Genomic DNA, 23,334 nt, shown 5'->3' with positions numbered 1-23,334 from the left:
AGTGATGAGTGATGAATAGTACTTTGAGCACGCCTTTGTAGATGCCGGTCAACATCAGAGCCTCCTCATAGAGAGCTTAAGGTGAAATGTCAGGACAGTCTTTAATCATGACAAATGAATCAGTACCCACAATTCTCGTGTCTCCTACTATTAGTCAATAGGCCCTAGAGTCAAAACCACCACTTCAAACAGATCAAACTTAATGCCACTAAGGAGCTTGGTTTTATGGTGTGAGGTTTTTTTAATTTATTATTTTTTAAACCTTGCTAATTTTGAATCAAAAGCTGTAGGATGTGTGAGAGTGACACATGCAATAGTGCATATGGATTTCCACATACTTTCTTTAAATAAAATAATAATTGTTATAAATATATATCTCATATTTTGCACTAATTCACTTGTAGTGGAGGCCAAGCAAGAAAACTTTGATATCCTTATGTAGCAAGCTCTGAGAATGTGGCAATCAGGTGAGCATAATGATCTGTGGATACTTGATATGAGTGCTCCATCATGGACTCCTGATGAAGCATGTGCCACTGGGAGGTTATTCTCAAATTAGAGAGTTATCAGTATTACTTTCCATCTACCCTGGCCAGTAAAAGCAGGTTTCATGACCCAAAGGAGGAGCAGAATTATAGTTACTGCTTTATTATATCAATGTTATAAGTACATAAAAATCAAATGACATTTTAAAAGGACTTTTGCTTTCAATACCAATGTCACATTTTAAGATTATGATATGTGTGGTCATTCTGAATAGGAACAAATATTGAATGCCCCCTGCAGAATCAGACTGCTTCTCCGTCCCAGGTTGTAAAGTTCCTGTTACTTGTCCAAGAGAGTAAACAAATATTGGATCTCATACCTGGTTGGAAAGGTCTCAGATTTTGGGGTGAAGAAAGAAACCTCTGTCTAGTAGGTAGCTTTAATGAAAAGAAAAAAAAAAAAAAAAAAAAGGCAGCTACTGAGAAGTTTGGAGTGATGGAATTCATTGCAAGGAAGAGTGGATGCTCAGCATACAGGTGAGGTGGTTTCCAGTGCCTGAGGGATGTGATTTATGGCAGGGCTGCTGTCAACACACAGACAGTGCATGTTTCAAAACAGCAAGGAAGCTTGGGCGGGTGCCGGATTGTGAAAGGCTGGGTTTTCAAAAGACCTGAAATAAATGAGGTGCTGGTTGAAATTTGGTGTGACATCTTCTAATGCAGCCAGACACCTTTGAAAACCTCAGGCCTTAATGTTGTTGGGTCTATGAGATCTGCCATTTGTTCAGGACACTACTCTTTGTCAGATCCAGCCTTTCTTCACTTTTTTTATTTTTCCTCTTTCACTTTTGGCAGTGGGGAGATAGGTTCCCTCCTTGTGTTTTGGATTTTGTCAGATGTTTTTCCTCAGGCAAGCATGCAGGAGGCATTCCAGGTTGGTAGGCCAGAGCCAATGATACAGGAAGCATCTCTGACTCAAAACCTTGCCATTACTCAGGCAATTTCATCTTCACCACTGAACAGAGCCTTTGGTAAAAATCAATTCATGCCACCCCTTCCCAGTGATGCCACAAGGCAGAGACAAGCTGCGGAATACCAGCTGGAGCGCAGTCTGGCTGTGGAAGAGTGAATTGAGTCATTCATGCCCAGCCATGGATGTGATTTTTGGCTGGGCTTGAGTCTGTTTAACACACTGATGGTGCCTGTCCTGGGCTTATGAAGTGGATTGGCTGGGCAGGGGGACAGAAGTGGTTTGAAGTGCCCTTGTGCAACATGGACACAATTGCAGATGAAGGTCTTTGGGACAGGGGACATTGTTTGCTCTGTGTTTGTCCTGCACCTAACATCACAGAGCTGTGCCCCATTGCTTGGGCTCCTTGAGCCTGCTTTCATGCTGGAAATGGCAAACCCAACCACAGTCCTTTGGAAATGTGGTAAAAGACAGCTCCTTTTTTGACCTAGACATGAAGGCTGCTGTCTGTATCAGTGTGAGTCCCTTCTCAGAGCTGGTCCCTTCTGTCTGCACTCCTGGTTCAGCTCTGTAAGAAAGCTGAGAGCTCAGGAGAATATGATCTATTTAAGGTGTGCTTGTGCTGAGCAGCAGCGTGAGCCTGTGGACAGCCAGTCGCTGGTCCTCCCCAGCTGCAGGAGTGGCTGGGAGAAGCTGCATGAACCATTGCACAGTGAGCACCAAGCCTCTGAGGAGAACAGCTCGTCTGGCCTCCAGCTCTGCTCTGTGTTACAGCCATTGCTTAGGGACGGGGTCAGGTGCAGCAGCCCCTAAAATCACCCTCCACTGCTCTAGCAGTGCTCTCTAGTGCTCTCCTGGGCCGGGGAGGGAGCAGGCTGGGACAGCACGCTCACAGATGTACCTGCCAAAGGACCCAGACGGGCGGGCAGAGCTGCCCCACGTAGCTGCTGCCTGAGGCTGCTGCCACTGGCACCCCTCTGTAATGACAAGGTATTTTTTTTGTGACTTTTCAAAAGAGGATCCTGAAATTTGGTGCAGCATTACAGAATGAGCCCAGTAGGCCAGGGGATGGTTCAGGAAATACTCCTCTGCCCTTGGCCCCTGATGAGGGTGGGAGGAGGAGTGATTCCTGCCTGGTATCCTGCCTTCCTTTCCCTACAGGAGATTCATACAAGCATGGTTGGCTCACCTTGTGTGCTGTAATATATTTGGTGGTTTCACTGTCCAGGGTTTATAATGCAATATGACTTTGCAAGTGTGAGTGCAAAGGGAGTAGCTCAGTGGTTGTTGCTGTTGGTATCACCAAAACTGCCAAAATTTGTCTGATCTACAGCTCAGCCAGCAACTGTTCCCCTTTGCTTTGTTTTCCCCTTCCTAGGAGGAGTAAACCCCCACAGAATCATCTTTGGGATAAATTGCCCAGAGAGAGATTTCCTGACAGCCCCACTAGGACTTGGCTGGTAGCCTCACCTTTGCAGGACTTTAGTAGAGCACTGCTGAGGTTGTTCCCTGGATGCCACATACTGGTAACATCTCACTAAAAGATAAGATTTCAGTATTCCAAGGAAAAGAGTCATTTTTGCTTTAAAAAGTCTTAATTTTCCTATGGAAGTAGAATAAAATAAGAGGTTTCTCAGGTTTTGAAAACATGGAAAAGGCCCACTTTCTTATAGCCTTTATAATTTTTGCCTGATACTTATTTAAAAAAAAAAAAAGGTCTTGCTTTTTGAACTTACTACATTCAATCAGAGAGGAGTAATGGCACAGGAATGCGGGGGACTTCTCTGAAAGTATTCTTTTTTTAAAAATTATTTTTTTACCAAATGATATTATTGCAGTCCTTAGTTAAGCATTTATTGGCTAGTTTGGTTTGGTTTGTTTTTTTTTTTTTGTATAAATTAGTGCTTTGAAAGTCTTACCCCCAAACACGAACACATGTTTAATTAAAACGAATAATTATGAAATATTACTTCTTTCAATCCAGCTCTACACTTGCAACTTAAAGCTATTTGTTTAACATGGCGGTGCCCGGTTCGGGCCAGGATGGGAGTGGTGGGGAGGGGAAGCAGCAGGGGCCGGGGCTGTGTTTGCCGTGCTGAGAGCCCGGGCTGGGCACAGGGGCTGGGGCAGGAATTGCTGCAGGTTCGTCCTCTGCTCGCCGAGCCCGGCTCCTCGGGCATGTACAGCCCCAGTCTCTGTCATCTGGCAGCTTTCATCGGCATTAAAGGAAACATTTCTAAAGGAAATAGACTACATTTTACTCTCTCCCTTGCATTTCCTTGATCGGTTAGCAAAGAGAAGAATGTTTCTTTTCTTTTCTTTTTTTTTTTTTTTTCTTTTTTTTTTTTTTTTTTTTTTTTTTTTTGTCTCCAGATGTAAGCGGGGCTCTATTTCAAGCCGTTCGCACATGGTAAAACACGTGCCAAAAAGTTGACACGATGTAACAACAACAACAGGAGGAAAAAAAAAAAAAATTCAAAGCTTGCTTGCAAAAAAGGTGTCTGGGACCTTAAATATTGTAGAGCATCACTGACCCCCACTGGGCTGGCACACTCACTGCACATCATCCAGCCTGGGCACTGGCACCGCAGCGATGTGTGGGGCTCCGGGACACACGAGCCTGCGACGGGGAGCATCTTCCATGCGGTCCTTAGAGCTTACACCCGAGCCTGTCCGCTTTCTTCATGGCCATCATGAATGGAGTGAACAGGCATTGCCTTGGCTTGCTGGGAGGGGCATTGTGGTTGGATGGCAGAAAGGCTCACTAGTGGTATGGTTAGGTACCTGCGGAGATTTTTTGCCCAAGTGCTTGGTGAAATCTCTGTTGCTGGAGGTTTTTAGGAACAGGTTTAACAAGTATCTATCAATAATGCTGTAGAGAGAGTTGGTGCTGCCTTCGAAGCAGTAAGATTGTAATACATTGTGGCTGCAATAATTTCAGGAGGTACCTCTCATTGTAATCCGCTTTATATGAGAAACAAGCTGTATTGTCTCTTCCCAGGATGTTGAGGAGAGGGGGATGTAGATGGGTAAAGGATCACCACCACACAGGTGTTGAACAAAGCAGAGCCTTTCTTTCTCTGTCAATAAAGAGCGGATAGTAGCAGAGGCATAGAACTCTGTGTGTTCAGTTGCTGTGTGGCTCAACCAGACTGCCAGAGCATAATGCCATGGTCCACACAAGGAGCAGATTCTGTCTCCTGCGGAAGGGATTTTAGCATGATTGGTGCTGGGAGCTCCCTCTGAAATTGAGTTTTTATGCTACAGGCCCTTCTTACCATCAAGTCTTTTCAGAGATGGCCTTGTGGTTAAAGAAACCAGACTGTGATTGAGAAGATACGGTTTCAGTTCCTGGCTCCATCATAAACTTCTTGTATGACCCTTGAAGGGTTATTTAACCTGTGTGGGTCTCAAGTTACCTGCCTGCTTGTTGGGTGTCCTAACAGTCCTCTGCCTTCCTTGGGGTGTTGGAAAGGTTCACTGTGAGGCCTGGAGATCAGCTGGGATAGTAATCTTGTGATGAGCAGCATGAAGAAATGTTTGAGAAGGTAAAGTGCTAGCAGAGTGAACCTGCACAGTTGCAATGCGTTTGCTTTGTGGTGTGGAGTGGGACCTCCGGGGCATACTGAGAATGTGTCAGGTTTTTACAGCCAAGTAAAGTGAGAATATGAAATTGTATTGTGGTTGGAGGAAAGGGATGCAAACAACACAAGAGTGCAGCTACTGCACAGTGCTGTACAGTACAAGTGACAAGTAGGTCACTGCAGGGACCTGTACATCTGGAGTCAAGTGCAACACAGTTAAAGCAGAATAACCAGGACATGGTAATTAAATTATGGCCTTGAATTTAATTTATGAAGTGTTTCAGGCACACATTGCAGCATGAATCTGTGTTTACTGTGAAAGATTGTGTTTTCTGACGTCTGCTGAAGAAGGGAGAATTAGGATTGATCTGTCTCATGTCCAAAGGCTGTGTAAGACAATTGATGCATACAGTCTGCTACTGTCAAATGGTGACACTTCAAGCTTGGATCTGGCACAATAAACCATTGCCAAGGGCTTCCCACTCAGTGAAAAGTCTTGAGTTCAAAAGTAAGAAAAGAGTAGGTAAGGAAGGCAAGAGTAAGATGAGCTAAATAATATAGTTTTCTACAAAATGTACAAAATGCCTCTGGGTTTCCCTCTGTACCATTATTGCAGTGCCCTGAGTGCCAAAATGTCAGAATCACTCTGGGACAAATATGATCAACACATTTGTGTCTAGCATAATCAGTTAGACACATACCTCCCATGCACTGTAGAAGGACATACGCCATCCTTTGTGGATCAGAGATCCCACTTCTATTCCCTTTGAATATTCCCTATTTGCTGGATGATTTAAAGAACTCAGGACCTTGTAGGGTACTTCTGAGTTGCAGAAGCTCTGAAACTGGGAGTTAAGATCTCCTGTTACACTGTTATCCTAATAATCAATTTCTGCTCCTGCATCCCCTTAAAATAGAGTAATTGTGCCTGTCTGACATAGGTGTCCTGAGGAATCCCATGTGCTTGGGAAATGCTTGAAAACCCTTGGATAAAAGTCACTAGGAAAGAGGAGGGAGAGAGGGGAAAGTCTTGTTCCATTGTTGACTTATGGTCAGTGTTGTCCTCGAAATGCTGTTTTGTCATCAATATTTCTTCATTAGGAATAATGATTTTTCCACATTTACTGCCAGCTGATTCAAAGCCATCCAAAAGCAGAATGTGTCATGAATCTCTAAAATGCATTTGCTGGCAAACTCTAAACAGAGATGATTAGAAAAATAACGCAGCGGAAATACTGGGTGTCTTGAGGCTGCTAGGGGAACTTTTAGTGAGATATTTTGTTCAATCTATTTATCTATTTTCAAAGTGTTCTTGGTGCCATTTTGAAAAGGCAGTGTGCTGTATTTTTTAGTTCTTTCTTACATTGTGTATCAGGGCTGCAGTGAGAGCCGGGGAATACACTTAGCTGATCAAGGGAAATTGTGTAATTGATAGGCACTGAGGATATGACCTTGTGGTGTATTCCCACAGTACAGTTAGATGGGAAACAGTTTTTTCCATCATGCAGGGTTTTTTGAGATATCAACGTTTTTTCCCCATGTTTCAGCAAATGTAGAACCTCCCTACTTTGATGCTTTTATCAGAAAATTATCCCCTATCTCTTCTCTACGTAGAATGCATGCTTTGAATTCATGAATTGAAGCCTTTTGTGGAGAGGTTTGCACATTTTCTCTCTCCTTTCTCTGCTGTTGGCATCTGTAGTTACTGAATTGTCTGTGTTAGGCACTGTACATCACAGTGGTGCTGCCAATGGCTTAATGTCGAAGTAGATATGACAGAAATACAATGCTGTAGCCTAGAAAGGCTACTCAAGTCCCTGGATGTGCAAACAAGAGCATCTCAAGCCACCTGTGTGGAGTTACATTGCCTTTATCCATGGCTCCAGTATGATTGCTCTCAGAATATTACTGCCATAAGGATTAGTTTGACATGTACCTATTCTATCATCCATCTTCATTGGTGGATGTTTGTCCCATTTGCTCATGTTCCTAATCTGACATTTAAAAGTGATGCATGTTCCAGATAAGTTGGACAACCTGTGCCTAATTCCTCATCTCCAGATTGTGCCCAGTTTCTGGCCAAATCTTAAGAACTTTGCTGAGTAGCAGCTCAGATTATGACCTTCCCTATTCATTTTCACAGTTAAAACCTGCATCCAAGCTCCAGTGACCTTGAATCTCTGCAACATCCTTTTTAAAAAATGCAGTTTCTCTCTATTCATGTTCAACTAGCTTCAGAAATAACTCTCTGGCTTCTAACTTAGGCCAGATAATTTTTGCCTCTTAGCCGTAGAGTCATAGAATATCCTGAATCGGAAGGGGCCCACAAGGATAATCAAATCCAACTCCTAAACATCTCTCCTCTGGTTTCATTTCTGCCTCATATCAAACAGAAGCTTCATGTCTTTACCTGCATGACCTGTAATGACCTATTCCCACCCTTCTTCCTTTAGTATTCTCTAGTGACATATCAACTCATCCTTCCCATCTGAAGTTGTCTATGTTCAACCTTCAAGCACTTACATTCTCTTTTGTGTTGTCTTTGTCCTTTCTTCAGAAGCATTCCATTAAACTTCCTTTAAACTCCCTCCGGGTCCTCTTTCAAATTCTTCCTTAACCTTTTCCTTTGCTGTACTGTCTACAGACTCCTTGTCAACAGTAAAACATTTAGAGTGCTAAGACCACAGCTTCCCTTGCTGACTGGTTTTGTCTGATTGTTTCTTTCTATTCCTATCACTACCTGGTTGTTATTGCTTGTATTAGGTTGTAAACTCCTGCAGTTGGGCCCTCTTTGAATTCTGTGTTTTCCCAATACCCAGCAGAATGGATCTGTTCTATAATCTGAGCAGCCAGGATCTGTGGTGGTATAGGTGAAAACCATGTAATAAGAGTAATGAGAACTTAGTTAGAACATGGCATCCTGTGCAATATGAGCTCCTCTTCTCCCTTCCCCCTCTTCCTTCAGATTCACAATATTTCAAATTTTTTACTCAACAGAAGACAGTAGCTGGGGAAGATTCAGAATAGAGTGTAGTAGCTGATGTATCCTTTCAGCTGCTGAAGTGTTTCTGTGTAATCCACTCACTAATGATGGCATTTTCAGCAGGGAAGCCTCTGCAGGCACTTCTGTACATCCCCCCAAGGTAAGACCACCATGTGGCAGCCAGGCTGGGCTGAAGGAAGGTCACAGCACAGCCAAGGTTATGAACCTCTTTCATGCAAAAATAGAGGACTCCGGTCTCCCAGGCTTGCTGCCAACATATTGCCTTCTAGTTCTGCTGAAATGATCTTGAAAAAGGATCTAAAAAGGGCTGAAGGGGCAAAAGAAGAATGTTGAAATGACATAGTTTCTCATCTTCATGCAGTTTAGTGCTAATTTTGTCCTTTGTCTTTAAGCTGCCTTTTAAATGCTGTTTGTGGAAAGCAAATGGGTCACGTTGTTCTGTGTTTCTACTGTAATACGCTGCCTGCTATTTTTCTCTCAGATTATTTGTGTAATCTTTTTTGTGCAATCTGTTTGTTCTTGAGTCTTGCAAACTTTGCCTTTGCTACTTCTTTCCCAATAAGCAGTGCAACTTGTTCTGCATTCACTCATGGGTATTCTGCACACAACGGACTGGGTTATTTGAGACAGTGTGAAAATATTAAAATGGGGAACATGTGTGGGCACTTAATTGTGGTGAGCCCAACCACAAATACCTTCGCCGTTGGTAACTGGCACAGAGGAAAAGCAGACCTTTGTTTTGTTTTTATCAGACATAATGGTAGATACATTGTTTTTAGTGGGGTTTTTCTGGTTTTCTAAGGAAATGAGGCTTGTGCAATCGCCCTGCCTGTGTGCATGTGCCTGTCTGCTTGTCAGTTCCTCCTTCACCAACACTTGAAACTAATAGCCATTTTCAACTGCATTTGAGCGAGTTGCAGGAATTGTGAGAAGAGACAGGTTTTTGCAGAAGCCTTGTGAGTTCCCAGAGTGCACCAAGGTTTGCACAAGGTGCAGTTTCCAGTGATCACATTGCTGCAAACCAGATTGGTGTGTATTTGCCCATGTGCCTTTAAGTGGATCCAGCCACCCAACTGTAAGCTCCCAAATTTGAATATTTTGGCTTATTTGCTTTTGCCTTTTGGGTGAGTGAGACAGTTGGGACAGTAGCTAGGCACAGAACATGTGTTTTCGTTCTCACTGGAGTGGCCATGTCTCATGAAAAACATGGTTTGCTCAAGGCCACAGTGTTATAATTTGCATATAAACTTATAAAAAAGGAAGCTTTCTTTAAGCTGTCCTGTGTGAGAGTTTATAGGAGTATTTCTGTCTGTGTACTTAATAGCAGAAACTGAACTTCTTATAAATGTAGACAGGTTAAGTCTGTCACTGCCACAGTGGGAATCTTCTGTGGAAAAACCCAGAAAGAGGAAGGAAAGCCTCAGGAAATGAACTTAAAGGGGATAAGTTGGCCAAGACTCTTGTTGTGCTACTCTTTGGTTTGTACGTGAGCACCAGCAGTAGTTGGGGAATACCTCAGAGCCATGGGGGAATGTAGCCTCAGGCCACCTTTGGGAGGCAGAGAAGATGTCTTTATGCCCTTTGCTCAAAGAGGGCACAGAGGTACAAAGGCACTGAGTAACTTGTCAGAGATTACAGGAGTATGTATTCAAGTTAGGAAAGAGACCCAGGTCTCCTGGTACAAGTGCAGCCAGAAGTATGGTCTCCATGTAGACAGCTTCTTCAGCAAATGGAGAGATGCCTTGGTCAAAGAGGAAGATAAATGCTGAAGCACACAAGAGCTGGCTAAATTATGTGTGTTAGAAGAGAAGGAGGGGTTGAAAGGATTCCCACATGTTCTGCTCAGATGTTAACAAAGAAAGCTGAGAAGTGTTTGCATAGACACTACATTATTCCATGTCCAAATGCCTCATAAAAATAATACCGGATGATCACAGAATGGCCCACTAGGGAAAATAAATTCTTCAGCGGAATATTCCCTCTGGAAAAACACTGTGTAAAGTAATACACTAATGGCTTTCAATTTCATGTTTTATATATAGAGATATTAACTGCTCCCCAGACGTCTCTTCGTGTTACAGCCCAGCTACATGAGATGTTTGGAGAAGGCCCTGGAGCAGCTCTGTGCTGTCCACACGCAGGGCTCAGCAGGGCTCTCCTGTGGTACCCAGGAGGTATCTTCTGCCTCCTTCTCAGTGCAGTGCTCACTCCTGTGGTTCTCTCCAGTAGGTTTGGATTTTTTTCTTCCTAGCCCTCATGGCTTTTTCCATTCTTCCCCCATGCTCTGTAGCCTTACTACCATGCTGGGAAACCTGAATTCCTCTTCTGTTCATAAGAAAGGAGTCCTCTTTAGAAGTGCTACAGTGTAGTGATTAAAGCACAACAGTGACAATCAAAACCCTAATAACAAATGCTAAGGAAAGTTAAGTTTAAATACATCATTATTAATTCCATTTGGGGGAATTCCAGACTTGTCTAGATTCTTCTGGTGAGTTATCCCTCCATATTGCTCAGGCTGGGAGCTGTTTGAGCCAGGAACTGTCTGTCCTGTATAAAGCCAGCTACAGCTATGCCATTGTAGTAAATCATAATGATCTGGATTCTTTTGCAAGCTTTCCGAATATATCTCAAATGTGTATATATATATCATCCTGCCACATCCTGAGGGATCCAAAAGTAGCTTACATGCTTTGTTCCCTGAATGTAGCTTGTTGGAGTGTGGGACAGGCAGGAGAGAAGTCATGACTGTGGGGACATTGTCAGTGCACAGTGAAGGGCAGCAGTCTTGCTCTTGAGATGACAAGACAAGTCTAACTTGTAGAAGTTGTGCAGTATTTGCATGAAAAGGCCAATAAACAGACCATGGTATGAGAGAGCATTGTATCATCACTGGATTATGTAATTATTATCAGGTACATATTATTTCTATATGTCTTTATGAATAATTCTATACTGAACTCAGCTTGTACCTCAGCTCTTTCTTCCCTTCCCACCCTCACTGACCACACCACTCCACCCATGAAGTCTTCAAGAAGTGCAGGGTCCCAAGGCTGGTATCACCACAGTTATTCTTAAACTGGAGAGTACAACTTTGAGTGGGGCAATGCCCCAGATCATAGTTACTCTATTACCTTTGGTGGGGTTCTCCTGTGTAATGTGGCTGACCTCGTCCTTAAGGCCTTTCATTTTCAACATCAATTGTTATGTAAGTACATCAGAACTTAATGGGCTATCCCCATTTTCTAGAGCCCAAATGGCAGAGAAAAATGGCTAAGGTGTGCCTTCTACCCACCTCTTCATCATTTCTGCATTACAGTCTTCCCTAGGTAAATGTTTTTCCCATGAGCTAAGGAAATCTTGTCTTCACTTTAAAACTATCTGCCACATAGCATCTTTAGCAACAATCTGAAAAAGGCAACAAGCCTTTTGTATGTGCATGTCTATGGGCTTTTTGTTATGCATTTGTGTCTGACATTAAGGACCTTTTTCAGAAAAAGACAGAGCTCTTAAGACATATCTGTACTTAGAGTCTTTACCAGCAGTTTCTGATACACCTTTCTTGAAGGATGGGAAGAATAAAATACCTACACATCCGTTTCTTTAGGAATAGTTTCTGTGCTTTAAAATAGACAGAATATCTTAATCTGTATTAATCTTTGAACAGGAAAAAAAAAAGTAATTGGCTTCATTGAGAGAATTGGTTTAAGCTATACAAGCAAAAACTTCTCTTTAAATTGAGCTGCCACCAGATAGCTTTATGAGGCCTCCTATGACAAAATCCTTTCATGTAGAAGCAAGGCTTAAGGCCTTGGTTTATCCCATCTAACTGAGGAGCTGAGGATGACTATATAGCTGGGTTAGATGATAGCTGAGCTGAAGCTCAAGATCCTTACAATGATTGCTGGCTTGCAGCAGCATGACTGACATGAGTGCTGTCTTGGGAGCCAATTTCAATCCTTTCTAGATCTTTTCATGTGGAATAGCACCAGAGTGCCTTCCAGTGGCACTGGATGTTTGTCAATAGTAGCACAAACTGTTTTTCTGTGGACTGAGCTGCTACATCCCCCTCACCAGCCATGGGCAAGTGGAGGGACCCTCTGTGCAGCTGGGACGACGGGCTTGCTTTGACTCTTGTCCTTTCCCTCTGGTGACAGGACGCTGTGCCCGCTGCGGGGAGAATGTTGTTGGAGAAGGCACTGGTTGCACAGCCATGGACCAAGTCTTCCACGTGAAGTGTTTCACCTGCATAACGTGCAAGAGCAAGCTGAGGGGACAGCCTTTCTACGCCGTGGAGAAGAAAGCCTACTGTGAACCCTGCTACATTGTGAGTACCCATTCCTCTTTGTGCCCTGATTTTAATGCACAGACACGGGAAACATTTATTTCTTTCATTGCGGTGGAGTTACCTTACAGTTAAAATCTGACAACCCTGTGGCAGTACCATGAGCAACAAGTTTTTTTATGGTCTTCAGAAGAACTCTGGTCTTTTCAGCTTACTGGGTGAATTACATTTTCTGGTCTGACTTCCCTCTGAAATGAAGTGGACACAGCAGGAGAAAGAGCTGGGGTTTGTGATTGTTTCATCTCTGTAAGGAGCAGACTATGCAGTCATTTTTTAGCAGTAGTGTGGTTCTCAGCTTTCTGTGTTGAGAAACCTGATACCAAAATGGTTACAGACTGGACTGTGGTGCCCAATAAGATTAAGGAGGTGGGATGCAAGAAAGCACTAAAACTTCTAAAATCAAGACTTTTGCCTTGCTTGATGGAAGACTTTCTGCTGAACTAAGGATCTTTGGATTAGATATCTTTTGAAGCTTACATTAGCCCTAAAATTTCATTTCATGCCTCCAACAAGGTCTTAAAGCAAACAATTAACAGTTGCTCTTGAGGAGCTGCACATTTTAAGAGACTCCCATAACAAGTAGCTGGAACCAGTTGCACAGGTGCAAATTAAATAAACATCCCATAATGTGCCTGAGGCTTTACGTTAGTCTGACCTTAGCATCCAGTTTAAAAGGGTTATCCTTGTAACTTTAAGTAAGAAAAGCACTGGAACATTCTTAAAACACTGACAGATCTTTCTTTAAACTTCCAGTTTTGGATTCTTACAAACATTGGACCTAAGACCCTTCCAGAATTGTATTTACACTTCTGAAAGTAAAAACTGATATTTTTCATTACATTTCTGTCATTCCAGCTATAATTAGAGCAATGATAGGATAATATTTCTGAAAATGCCACCAATATCTCATTGTTCTCTCGATTTCTACAGAGCCTTCACAGTGAGATTGTTGCTGAAATATTGAATATAAAAAGGGAGGCTTGTGTCTTGTTTACAATGGCAGTGATAGATGGGCCTTGTTAAATTGATTTTAAAGGCTAAATGGTCTTTTGGTGAAATATGTACCTTTTAAATAATTTCTATTTTTGTTTGCACTAAAATGATTGTGCCATAAAAAATGTAAGTTTCATTTTGTGGCAAGTTTAACCACGTGCAAAGCACTGAAGACTTTAGGAAGGTGCATTCATAATATAATTGGAGCAACTTTATGTAACTAGAATTAAACATTTCATTGACTTCAGGCTGGAATTGACTTCATCTGCTTGCAGATTGATACTTTTCTTTTCTTCTTTTTTAAATCAAGCACGCATTCTACACCACTCATCTGCTTTAGTTTGGGAAAACATCTGCATTAGCCACTGTAGTAATGGTTTAAGATTATTTAATCCCATTACTTATACACTTCATTAGCCTGAGTGAATTGTTGGCAAGGGTTCAGTAAACTTCCTACATTGGGAGATAAAAGGATAAAAAAGGAAAGAGAGAAGGATTCTGTTCCTCATTTTCTTTCAAATTTATCTTCTATCTATTTAAGGGATAAAGGAACGATAATTGCCTGGTTGCATCTGCGTTTGTATGTTCTGTGATACTGCTTTGCAGCTCTGAGTACAGAGGAAAGAGTAAACGTTTAATAGCTTCCTTTTATATAACCAGAAGGGGCCTTTAAATGTTTATCCATGCAGTCCACAAAAACATGGTTATGGAGTTAACCCAAAACACGTCTGGATCCATCTGCTGCTGCACATGCAGGGGAAAGGATGGCAGTGCTGAGGGGGCTACATATATGTATCTGGGCAGCTGGTACTGTGAGTGAAAAATGGGAAGAAAGCTGTCAGTCTGATGCAGTAAAGAAAAAAGCAAAAACCCAAGCACATATTAAACTATAAATGTGGAAGAAACAAGTGTTGGGAGCCTACGTCTCAGTGTCTTTCGGAAAGCTCGGGACTCTGCTGTGTTGAAAGCCAGATCTATAAGGGCTCTAGGCTTCTGCCATCCACTGGCTTTAGGCCTGAGGAATTTGTGTCCTAGAGCATATGTCTCATTGATTTTTCAGTGGAATGAAGCCTGCATTGGCTTCAGTAGGATAATGAATGCCTAAGTACACTGAGGCTTTGAGCTAGGCTTGCAAGTTTTTCTTACAGATGAATGAGACCCTTAAATTGATGAGGCACAGTCTGACTGCGTTTGTCTTTAGATGCTTTTAGATGTGTGATGCAGTTATCCTGAACTCTGAGAGTTAATGACCTTCTTAAAATCTAGCCTGTCTAGCCACATTCTGCTGAATTGTGGCCCCTGAATATTTTTGTTTTGGTTTGGGTTTTTTTCCTCTTTCTTTTTGGTTGGTTGATTGGTTTTGGTTTTTGGTTTTTTTTTTGTGTGTCTGGTTTTTGAAGGTGGGTGGGGTATTTTTTGTTTCCCAAGGTCCCTCTATCAGAATATAGCTAGGATATTAGGAATCCTAGATCTGTAGAAATTAAGTGGGACTAAAGTCCTTGACTCAGATTCCTCTGGACCTGAATTCCCATCGAAGGTGCAGCAGATGTGACTGCATAGCTAATTCATGGCAGTGGCCAGCTGAGAAAACAGGATTCTCAGAGCGAGTAACTCAGTGAAACTTGTTTCTGGTCTACCTAATTCACACTGATTTCTAGCACACATTACTATTTTCCCAAGTCAAAAACTCTTGAGCTCTTATGCAAGTCATAGAGGCTTAATTTATATAAAGAAAATAAACTAATACTTCCCTTGTAACACTGGCCTAGTTGTGATACATAAATTCTTGAAGCCTTTGATTATTTTTTAATAATTCACTGGTGTGACTTGTGGCCTTATGCACACAAAAACTATGCACAAAAATAAAAATAAATGTTTTTCAACAATTAGGATTGGCTAATCTTCTCAGTTTGTTGTGTGACTCTTCTTAGCTGTGGTGTAGTGAAGCCATAATTAAAATTTCTGTGAAGAGCTGTATTTAATTACTGGTTAGTCAATACCAAGCCTAAATAGCCTGCAGAAGGGGTTTTCTTTGTTGTTTTTGTTTCTGGTTTTATTTATCAGTGATCCAAGTAAGATGAAATTCCCCAAAAGTCTGAATTAACATCTAAGGAAATCAATCACCTGTTCAAAAAGAAATATTTTTCTTAATAGGAATTTGAGTACCAGAGTTAATTTCTTTCACACAAAAATCCTCCCACCCAAAAGCCTGTCACTATCATTTCCTGTTACATCTTCTGAGTGCAGTGAGTTCTGTTGCCAATGTGTTTGCTGGTTTTGCTCTGCATCCAAGGATTCTTTCATTATTGATGTTATTTCTAAAAGAGTACCAGTCTTCTCCATTAAGACTCTTCTGCTGAACTAAAAGCAACCGTAAAATCTAAAGTGTTAATAGGAGACAGATGTTTCCCAGTCATGATGACAGTCAAGTTAACATTTGAAATACCCTCATAGAGTTTCCAGTCTAACCAGTGAACTGCTGCGCACGTGATGAACGCTGTGTCTGCAGTATGTTAACAGTATATTTCCCCCCTCCCTTACAGGGCAAATTACTGACAAAACAACATTTGGTTTGCTTCCTCTAAGTAGTTGAAGAGATTTTAACACTGGACTGAGAGCAGGGAAAAGACTAAGCGTAATATCAGTGGAACTGTTGTTATAAAAGACTGAAGAGCAAGATGCTGAGCAGTGCCAGCTGTCTGCTGTCCAAATACTGTGTTATCATAAGGACTGAGCACAAGGTTAACCAGACACACCAGTCTGGCAAGAGTGATGCTGCTGTTTTGTGAATGGGGTGTTCTTTGATGTCCAGATAACTTTCTCCAGGATGTGGAAATTTTCCTCCATTCTTTCTCCCCTCTCCTGACAGTCTGGCTGTTGGCAGATGGAGATGTGCGCTCTGAGGTGAGGGCTGGGAGGGGCTGAGCTCCTGCAGTACATGCAGAGAGCATTTTGTTGATGCTCCTGGCCTCTCAGGGTTTCTTCTGTTGTGTCCAAGTCAATGTGACCCACCTGAGAAGAGGACCATGGTGGGACTGGGAAGGGTACAAGAAAGCAGAAATAGCCAGGGTCAGATGAAAGACTTCAGAGAAGTGATGGGCTAGAAATTATGAAAAATTGATTGAAGGAGAAGAAAGAACCTCTCATTTCTGTCAAGCTAGAGCAGGGGATATGGTGGGTATGGTCTGTGGAGCCCTGTGGAGACCCAGGGATCAAGGTTTCCTATTTCTGCTGAGCACTGTGAGATATTGAGGACAATATCTTAAACCCATCCCCAAAGATCCCTTACAAGGATTTTTTGCAAGTGAAGTTCATCTTTCCATAGTATTGAAGCTGTGGAAGTGCTTGAAGGAAGAAGAATTATGCACAGGAGTCTTGCCCTAATAATTGCTGTTCCCTAGCTTTGAACTTGGGATCATAGTGCTCCACCTTTTTTCCTTTTTTATTTTTTTTTCTTCTCCCCCCCCCCCCCCTCCTCAATTACTTGTTTTGTAAGCAGAAAAAGGTATATCTTAGAGGGTTTTTTTTCCTCTTACAATCTTGTAACTTCCTGGACTATCAGTGACTGTAGTTCAGTAGGAGAAGATAGTTCAGAACAGAACACAAGAGAAATGCTGATGTTTTAAGAAATGGTACAAGGGCCACTGCTGCCACGGAGCATCCTGGGAAAGCTTAAATTTGCTAATCATTCTAAAATGTCAGTGTTAACTCAATTTGTGCTCATTGAAATCTCTGGTGAGACTGCTATTAGCTTCAGTGTGACTGGTATTGTAAGCCTCACCCTGTGTGCACGTGAGTGTGGTTGGTTGAAAGCTGTGCAAGAGCAGCTTCCTGCAGCACATAGGGTTTAAAGTGTAAGGTTGTTCCCTGCAGTAAAACTACATCTATTTTTAAAAATAATTCAGCAATTTGTAAGCAGGGATTACAGCACTAATTTAGCAACTATGTAACAATTTAAATTGGACCAGAAAAGAGAAACTATAATTTAAAGATTTTTTTTTTTATGATACAAGTTTTCTTCTTTTTAAAGTAAAAAGCCCTTTATTCTTGTTTTTGTCAAGCAATGTATTGAATTTGAGAGTAATTTATGGAAAGTGCTGCCAGCATGGTATTGCAAGTGCTCCACAATTTGAATTTAAACTGCTCAATGGGATCATTAAGACTATTATGCCTGCTTTCCAAAGAGTTTGAATTCAAAATGACAACTGGAACAAAAATATAAAATAAACTAAAGAGAAGTCACGCACTCTTTGCGTGGTGGAATTTTTCTGCCCTCGAAATATTTCATTGAGATCAATGCTGCTCTTCAATCCTCTCCTAGAAAAAAGCTGGTGTTGCTAGTTTTAGTTCGGAGCTCCTGTGTGAGTCATCAGCAGCAGGGAGCTGAACCTGTGACCCGTGGATCGAAAAGCATTATGGCTCAGCTCCTGTGGCACAGAGATGGAGCTGGGCTGTGCCAGGCAGCAGCAGGCTCAGCCCTGGGTATTTCTTACCCTACACAGAAGTGGTCCATGGGCATAGCAGCCACAGAACAGGTCCAGATTTTGTCTCGTTCACAGGCATGTTTTATTCCTGCTGATTATTAGCGTTGATAATTTTGCTAGTCTGCACCCAGTTGGTAATTCCATGGAAAAAACATAATGTCAAGTGAAATCTGTTACATCTAATAAACTGATCGTTTGTAAAAGTGGTAAATCCCTTAAGAGTGTAACAGCCCTTTCTATTGATACCAGCCAGGAACAGTTGATATAAAAAATAGAGACAGAAGCTGGAGGAGGAATAGTGGCCATAAGCTCAACTCTACTACTTTGAGTGGTAAAATGTTCTTGTGCAATCAGGGCACAGATAGAGGAGGACGGGGTGCTATTACATAAGCTGCACCTGGAGCTTCCAGGAGTCCAGGTCTAAGAGGTACAAAAACATGTGAGAGACTATGTCGATGAAGCATCTTCTGTCAGAACTGGGACAGCTGAACTTAGCTGACCCTCTGGAAGACTGCATCTGTTTTTTCAGTGGCCTACCAGTTGTTACAGGGGATGGGTCATGCCTCTTATTTTGTCACGAGGCAAGGGAAAAGGTTCCTTTGCAGGGGTGGGTGAGTGGGGGAGTCAGCAGAGGTCAATATCCTCCTTTCTAAACTGGGATTATAAAGAAAGGGGAGAAAGTGTACCATGAGATGATGAGGTAACGCTTTACAGAGACTCCTCTGTAGAGACCCAGAGGCTCATATTAAAGAATACAAGGCCAATTCATCTTGCTGTCCAACAAGGACAGGACAAGAAGCCTGCAAATCAAGCCTGTGAGAAGGAAAATTCATAGTGTTCTTGGAAGACATTAGAGTGAGCCCTGCCAAGAATTGCACTGGGCTCACCTTGGTGATGGATTCTGAGACGAATATACCTTGGTGTAATTGACTTTCCAGAAAGCTGACTAGAATGTTGCTTTAGAGGAAGACCAGCAATGGACCAGTTGTAGAGGTAAAGCAACTTGATGCTACCAATGAGAACAGTGTCATGAGTGGGATATTTTTGGAAAAGTACCATAGTGCTGGACAGCAGTTTAATAGATACATTTTTGTTGGAAGATTGGGCATGAAGTGATGATTAACTATTCACAGATGTCTTGGTGGTGCAAAGTTTTGTTAGGTATGGATCACTTTTCATTCCTTTTCATGGCCCCTATTTAAAAATGTGTCCATATTGTGATGACTCCTCCTCCTCACCCGAGCTTGCTTGATTTTTGTGATGGCTTGCTAGAATCCAGATCTTTCCTCCTATGTGTGTGTTGGCAGCCATAACAACTTGTAGTCTTGTCTTTGCCTTGTGCTTTTATAATTAGAGGCATTTTTTGTGTTTTGATTATATGAACTAAGCATTGATTTGACATGTATAATCTAGAAAAACTATACCATGGGAAATGAAGGTTTCTTAGTGACTGAAAAGATGATACTATGAAGGACCAGCTGCTGTCATTTAGTGAATTTCTTGCCTCACGGGGTGAATTCCACTGACCAACTGTATATTCTTTGGAAGAAAATAGTCTCCCTCTCTGTAGGACTAATGGGATTTTATGGTTCCTGGCTATAGATCCACTTAGGGATCAGGCTACAGTAGAGGGGATGGCGAAGTCATTTAGCAATGGATTTTAGCTGTGTGTTGAGCCTTCCCTATGGAACGTATCCCAAAGCCTACTGCCTTTGCAAGTTAGCAGAAATGGCTTATAAGGCAAGAGTAACATATTTGTAATATCTTCCTCATTTGCAGTCAAGTGTAGATGGTTATTGGCAATTTACATCCAGTGTTTACAGTGTTCATCTCTTTTCTTTCATCTGTTCTTCACCACCTCCTCAGTGAACTACTTGCTGCTTTCACCCTTTGCTGCCCGAGCAGCATTTGGAGATGCCACTGTAATAAACTCTCACTGTGGTATGTCAGTGAGTGAAAGTCTTTGCCTTTGAAAAACTTCTTGGTAAACAGCAAGTCTATGGAAAAGGCAACAGCACTGTCTCCATATTACAGATGCAGATCTGACCCTGAGAAGTTAAAATGCAGATTGTTTAGATCATGGCTCTCCATTGCAGGAAGCCTTCAAGGACACACGGGACAAACATCTCTTTTTAAGGAGCGGTTAAGGTCTAGGCATGCACAGACCTAGGGATGTTTTTCTAGCCTTACTTGTTCCAGTTCTGAGCTTGAATGACATGTCCAGGACCACAAACACATCTTGCACTGTACAGCTCAGGTGTTTCATGCCCAAGTTTTCTACCTATATACAATTCAGCTTGGCAAGATCTTGAGGTGAGGGAGCTACCTTTCTTTTCTTCCCCTCTTACAATCACTGCTGTTTAGAGACTGGACAGGAATAAGAACAAGCATCTGAAAGCTGAGTGAGGGCTCTTGGACAACCCAGGAGGGTAGAAGGTACCATGACAGCATTCCTTTCCAAGTAGTCCTACTGCTTACTGCTTACTGTAACCCTGCATAGTTATTTGTCCATTCAAACTGCTGAAGACAATTATTCTGAAAAGGCTGTAATGTATTTGAAATTGGGCCTGTAATTTAGGTGTGTGTTTTCATCAGATCTGTGTATTATGGAGCTCTGTCTTTTCTAATGCAGTGATATTAAAGCGCTGCAGTGTCCAGACATAAAACAATTGGAACTCGCTGAAGTAAACAAACCATTGAGTATTGCTTATTTTTACCAGTGCCCCTGTGCAGAGTTGCTGGCAAAGCGTGCTGCAGTACCTGTGAGTAACAGAGCAGAATCTGTCCTGGAATGGGTGTGTTTGGATTTAGCAGGGATGGTTCCCTGAGCAGCCTTGAAGAGCAAAATCTTGTCTTGCTCAGTCTCAATTCCAGATGCCCTCTTCCTTCAGTCCAGACAGTGATTTGCAAGCCTGAGTGCCAGGGAGCCCAGCAGGCTCTTGCAGCATGCCACTTGAGCCGTCTCCTTGGTGAAGCCCCACTCCAAGGAATTTGCTCTGGCAAAAGCTCAGCCTTTGAGTCGATCCTCCCTCTAGTGTCTGCCGCTGCTCTTCACTGCAGGACATGATTTGTGTGCATGTGATGTTTGTTTGCAGTGGGGGAAACTTGCCATCATGCACACAGAAACCCCAGCGGACTTGGGAGATTTCTGGTTAGAAAAAAGCCAAAATCATGGCAGTGTAAGGAAAGTACCACAAATGGGAATGGTGACAGGAGAAAAAGTTTCTTGATTTTAAGAGTATGGAGAGTGGTACTTACGTAGGGACAAAGCAAATTGTAAGACTATTGTTTCATCTCATCTGCATTGATTACAAAGCTATGGTCCAAGTACAATATTGACAGAAGAGATAAATAATCCACTGGGGTATTTTGGGCAGAAGGAAAACCAGATTATAGTTTAACTCTGATGCTGTGGCATTTGCTGGGGACAAGAGATAATTGTGCAGTGGTAGGTAGAAGCCTTCACAGGAGCAGAGAGTTTGATGTGGTCAGTGAGGTCCCATGATGTGTGCCCATCTCTGTGAGGCCTCTGTGGGGGTCAGGCAGGGATGGCACCACGCACGTGGGTGAGCATGGAACTCAGGGAGCATCTGGATTGCTGAAAGTGAGTGATGAGATCAGCGCTGAAAATGAGTGATGAGCTCAGCGTTGTCCCTGCTTTTCCCTGGCTACTGTTTCCTGACAAACATTTGACACAGAAGCACCATGGAGGTTTTCCACACCAACCTGGTGCTGTATGTGCCAAAGCAGACTTACCACGCAGCTCTCTGAGGCACTGCGGCAAGTGCAGGCAGTGAGAAACTGGTGGCCATTCTTATGTTATATGCCCGTGTTTCAAAGGCTTTTGTTCTTGTTAAAAATAGAGCTTTATGGAAAGAAATAAACCAAGAATCTTTGTGACCTCTTTGGTGTGAGGTTATAAAGAACAGATTTGATAGTCTTTAGTCACTATAGGATGCTGGCCATTGAAAAAAATCTTTGGATTGTTTTGATTTTTATTTTGTTGGTGAAGTCAATCTATGAATGTGTTTAATGCTGCAGCTCATTCTATTTACATCCTTGCTGTTTGACTTTTTAACACAGAGTAGCCTTCCAGATTGTCCTGTCACTTAACATTCTTTATGTAGGAGTTTTTTTCAAACTGCTTCAAATATGTAAAAAGTAATGGTTATTGTGCCCAAAACCTAAACCAAACCCAGATATTTTCTGTTGTTTGTGATGGGAAATACAGCAAGAGGGGAGAAAAATAACAGTGTTGAAATGTAAATTAATTCTGAGATGTTATCAGGGATTGAGATTTTAAGTATGAATATTCCATTAGCTCCTGACTAGGTAGTTTTTGTTTAAGGCTGTGCTTGAACCAACACACCATCTTGGCTTTCCACCAACAGAGATAGCTGTGTAAATGCAATCTGTGTTCAAGCCAGACAACACTTTAAAAAACCTATTTAATATTTCCTACAGCAAGCCATCTGTGACTGGTCACATTTTAGGAAGCAAACGAACATCACAGCAATGTTCGCCAGTCTCTTTGAGTAACTTCTAGACTTTTTAAATTAAATGTGCTGCCAAATATTTATGTTCTGTTGTGAAAAGAAAAATATTTGTTTGACATCCTAGTCTTCCTGGCAATTTGCAGTTGGTTGCTCCTCTGAGGAGCTGTGCTTTTCTCGTGGGTGCTGCAGGGCCAAAGGAGGATGTGGGAATCCCTAAAGGTGCTTTTTGGGCTCCTCAGTAGGGAATGGGGGCAGCTGTAGCATGATGTGGCTCTGTGGGGGCTGAGAGAGGATGAAGGCTGGGTCTTACCGTGGAGGGTGTGACAGGAGCAGGCTGGGGGCCAGGCTGTGCCCAGTGCTGACACTGGCGGCTCAAAGGGTGGTGGAACAGGCACAGGTGGCCATCACAGCATTCCTGCCAACATGCAAAAGGCTCAAGAGTTCCCGGAAAAACCAAACCACTTAGCAGGATGTCTTCCAGAGCATCTGCCACAGGCACTGCAGCCATCACCAAGGCAACCAAGTTGCCAGAATTTAGCAGCAGCAAAACAGAAGGAAAAATCAGCTATGGCTGAAATCATGGCTGCTAAATGCCCTGATGGAGCTGAGTTGTGCTCGAAGTCATATCTAGCACTTAGCAATAATTTTCAGGAAAAGTCTTGTTTTTTAATGCTGTTCCACAGATTTATGACTGGCTTAAACTTCATCATTCTAAAGTAGTGAAATGCCTTTGTTTAAGGGCTTGGAAATTGGTGTTATCCTGTTACTACATACAGGTACTAATAAACAAGTAAAACATCTAAAACTGTCCTGAAATAGTGAATTCCGTTTTGGAAAGGCTGAAATGTTCTGAAGAATCCCTGGTGGCACAGCACCAGTTTTTACCAGTTTTTACCATTTGAAATGGTCCATATAATTTGCCTGTACTTTCCACCTTGGGACTGTTGTAACCAGCAGAAGCCCAGGTGAATTATCA

General features: G+C 42.3%; 1 protein-coding gene across 13 annotated transcripts in view; it reads left to right on the top strand.

Moving 5' to 3' along the window:
* The window catches only part of LPP (LIM domain containing preferred translocation partner in lipoma), a 332,729-nt gene that overhangs the window by 262,596 nt on the left and 46,799 nt on the right, over positions 1-23,334 (top strand). For all 13 annotated transcript variants that reach the window (XM_072933649.1, XM_072933640.1, XM_072933648.1 and 10 more), the window contains one exon: positions 12,198-12,367. In XM_072933649.1, coding sequence (XP_072789750.1) covers positions 12,198-12,367 — 170 coding nt within the window. The remainder of the gene's footprint in view (positions 1-12,197; positions 12,368-23,334) is intronic.

The sequence above is a fragment of the Taeniopygia guttata genome, chromosome 9 (genome assembly GCF_048771995.1).
Source record: "Taeniopygia guttata chromosome 9, bTaeGut7.mat, whole genome shotgun sequence".
Taxonomy (NCBI): domain Eukaryota; kingdom Metazoa; phylum Chordata; class Aves; order Passeriformes; family Estrildidae; genus Taeniopygia; species Taeniopygia guttata.
This window is presented reverse-complemented; position numbering and strand designations above follow the sequence as displayed.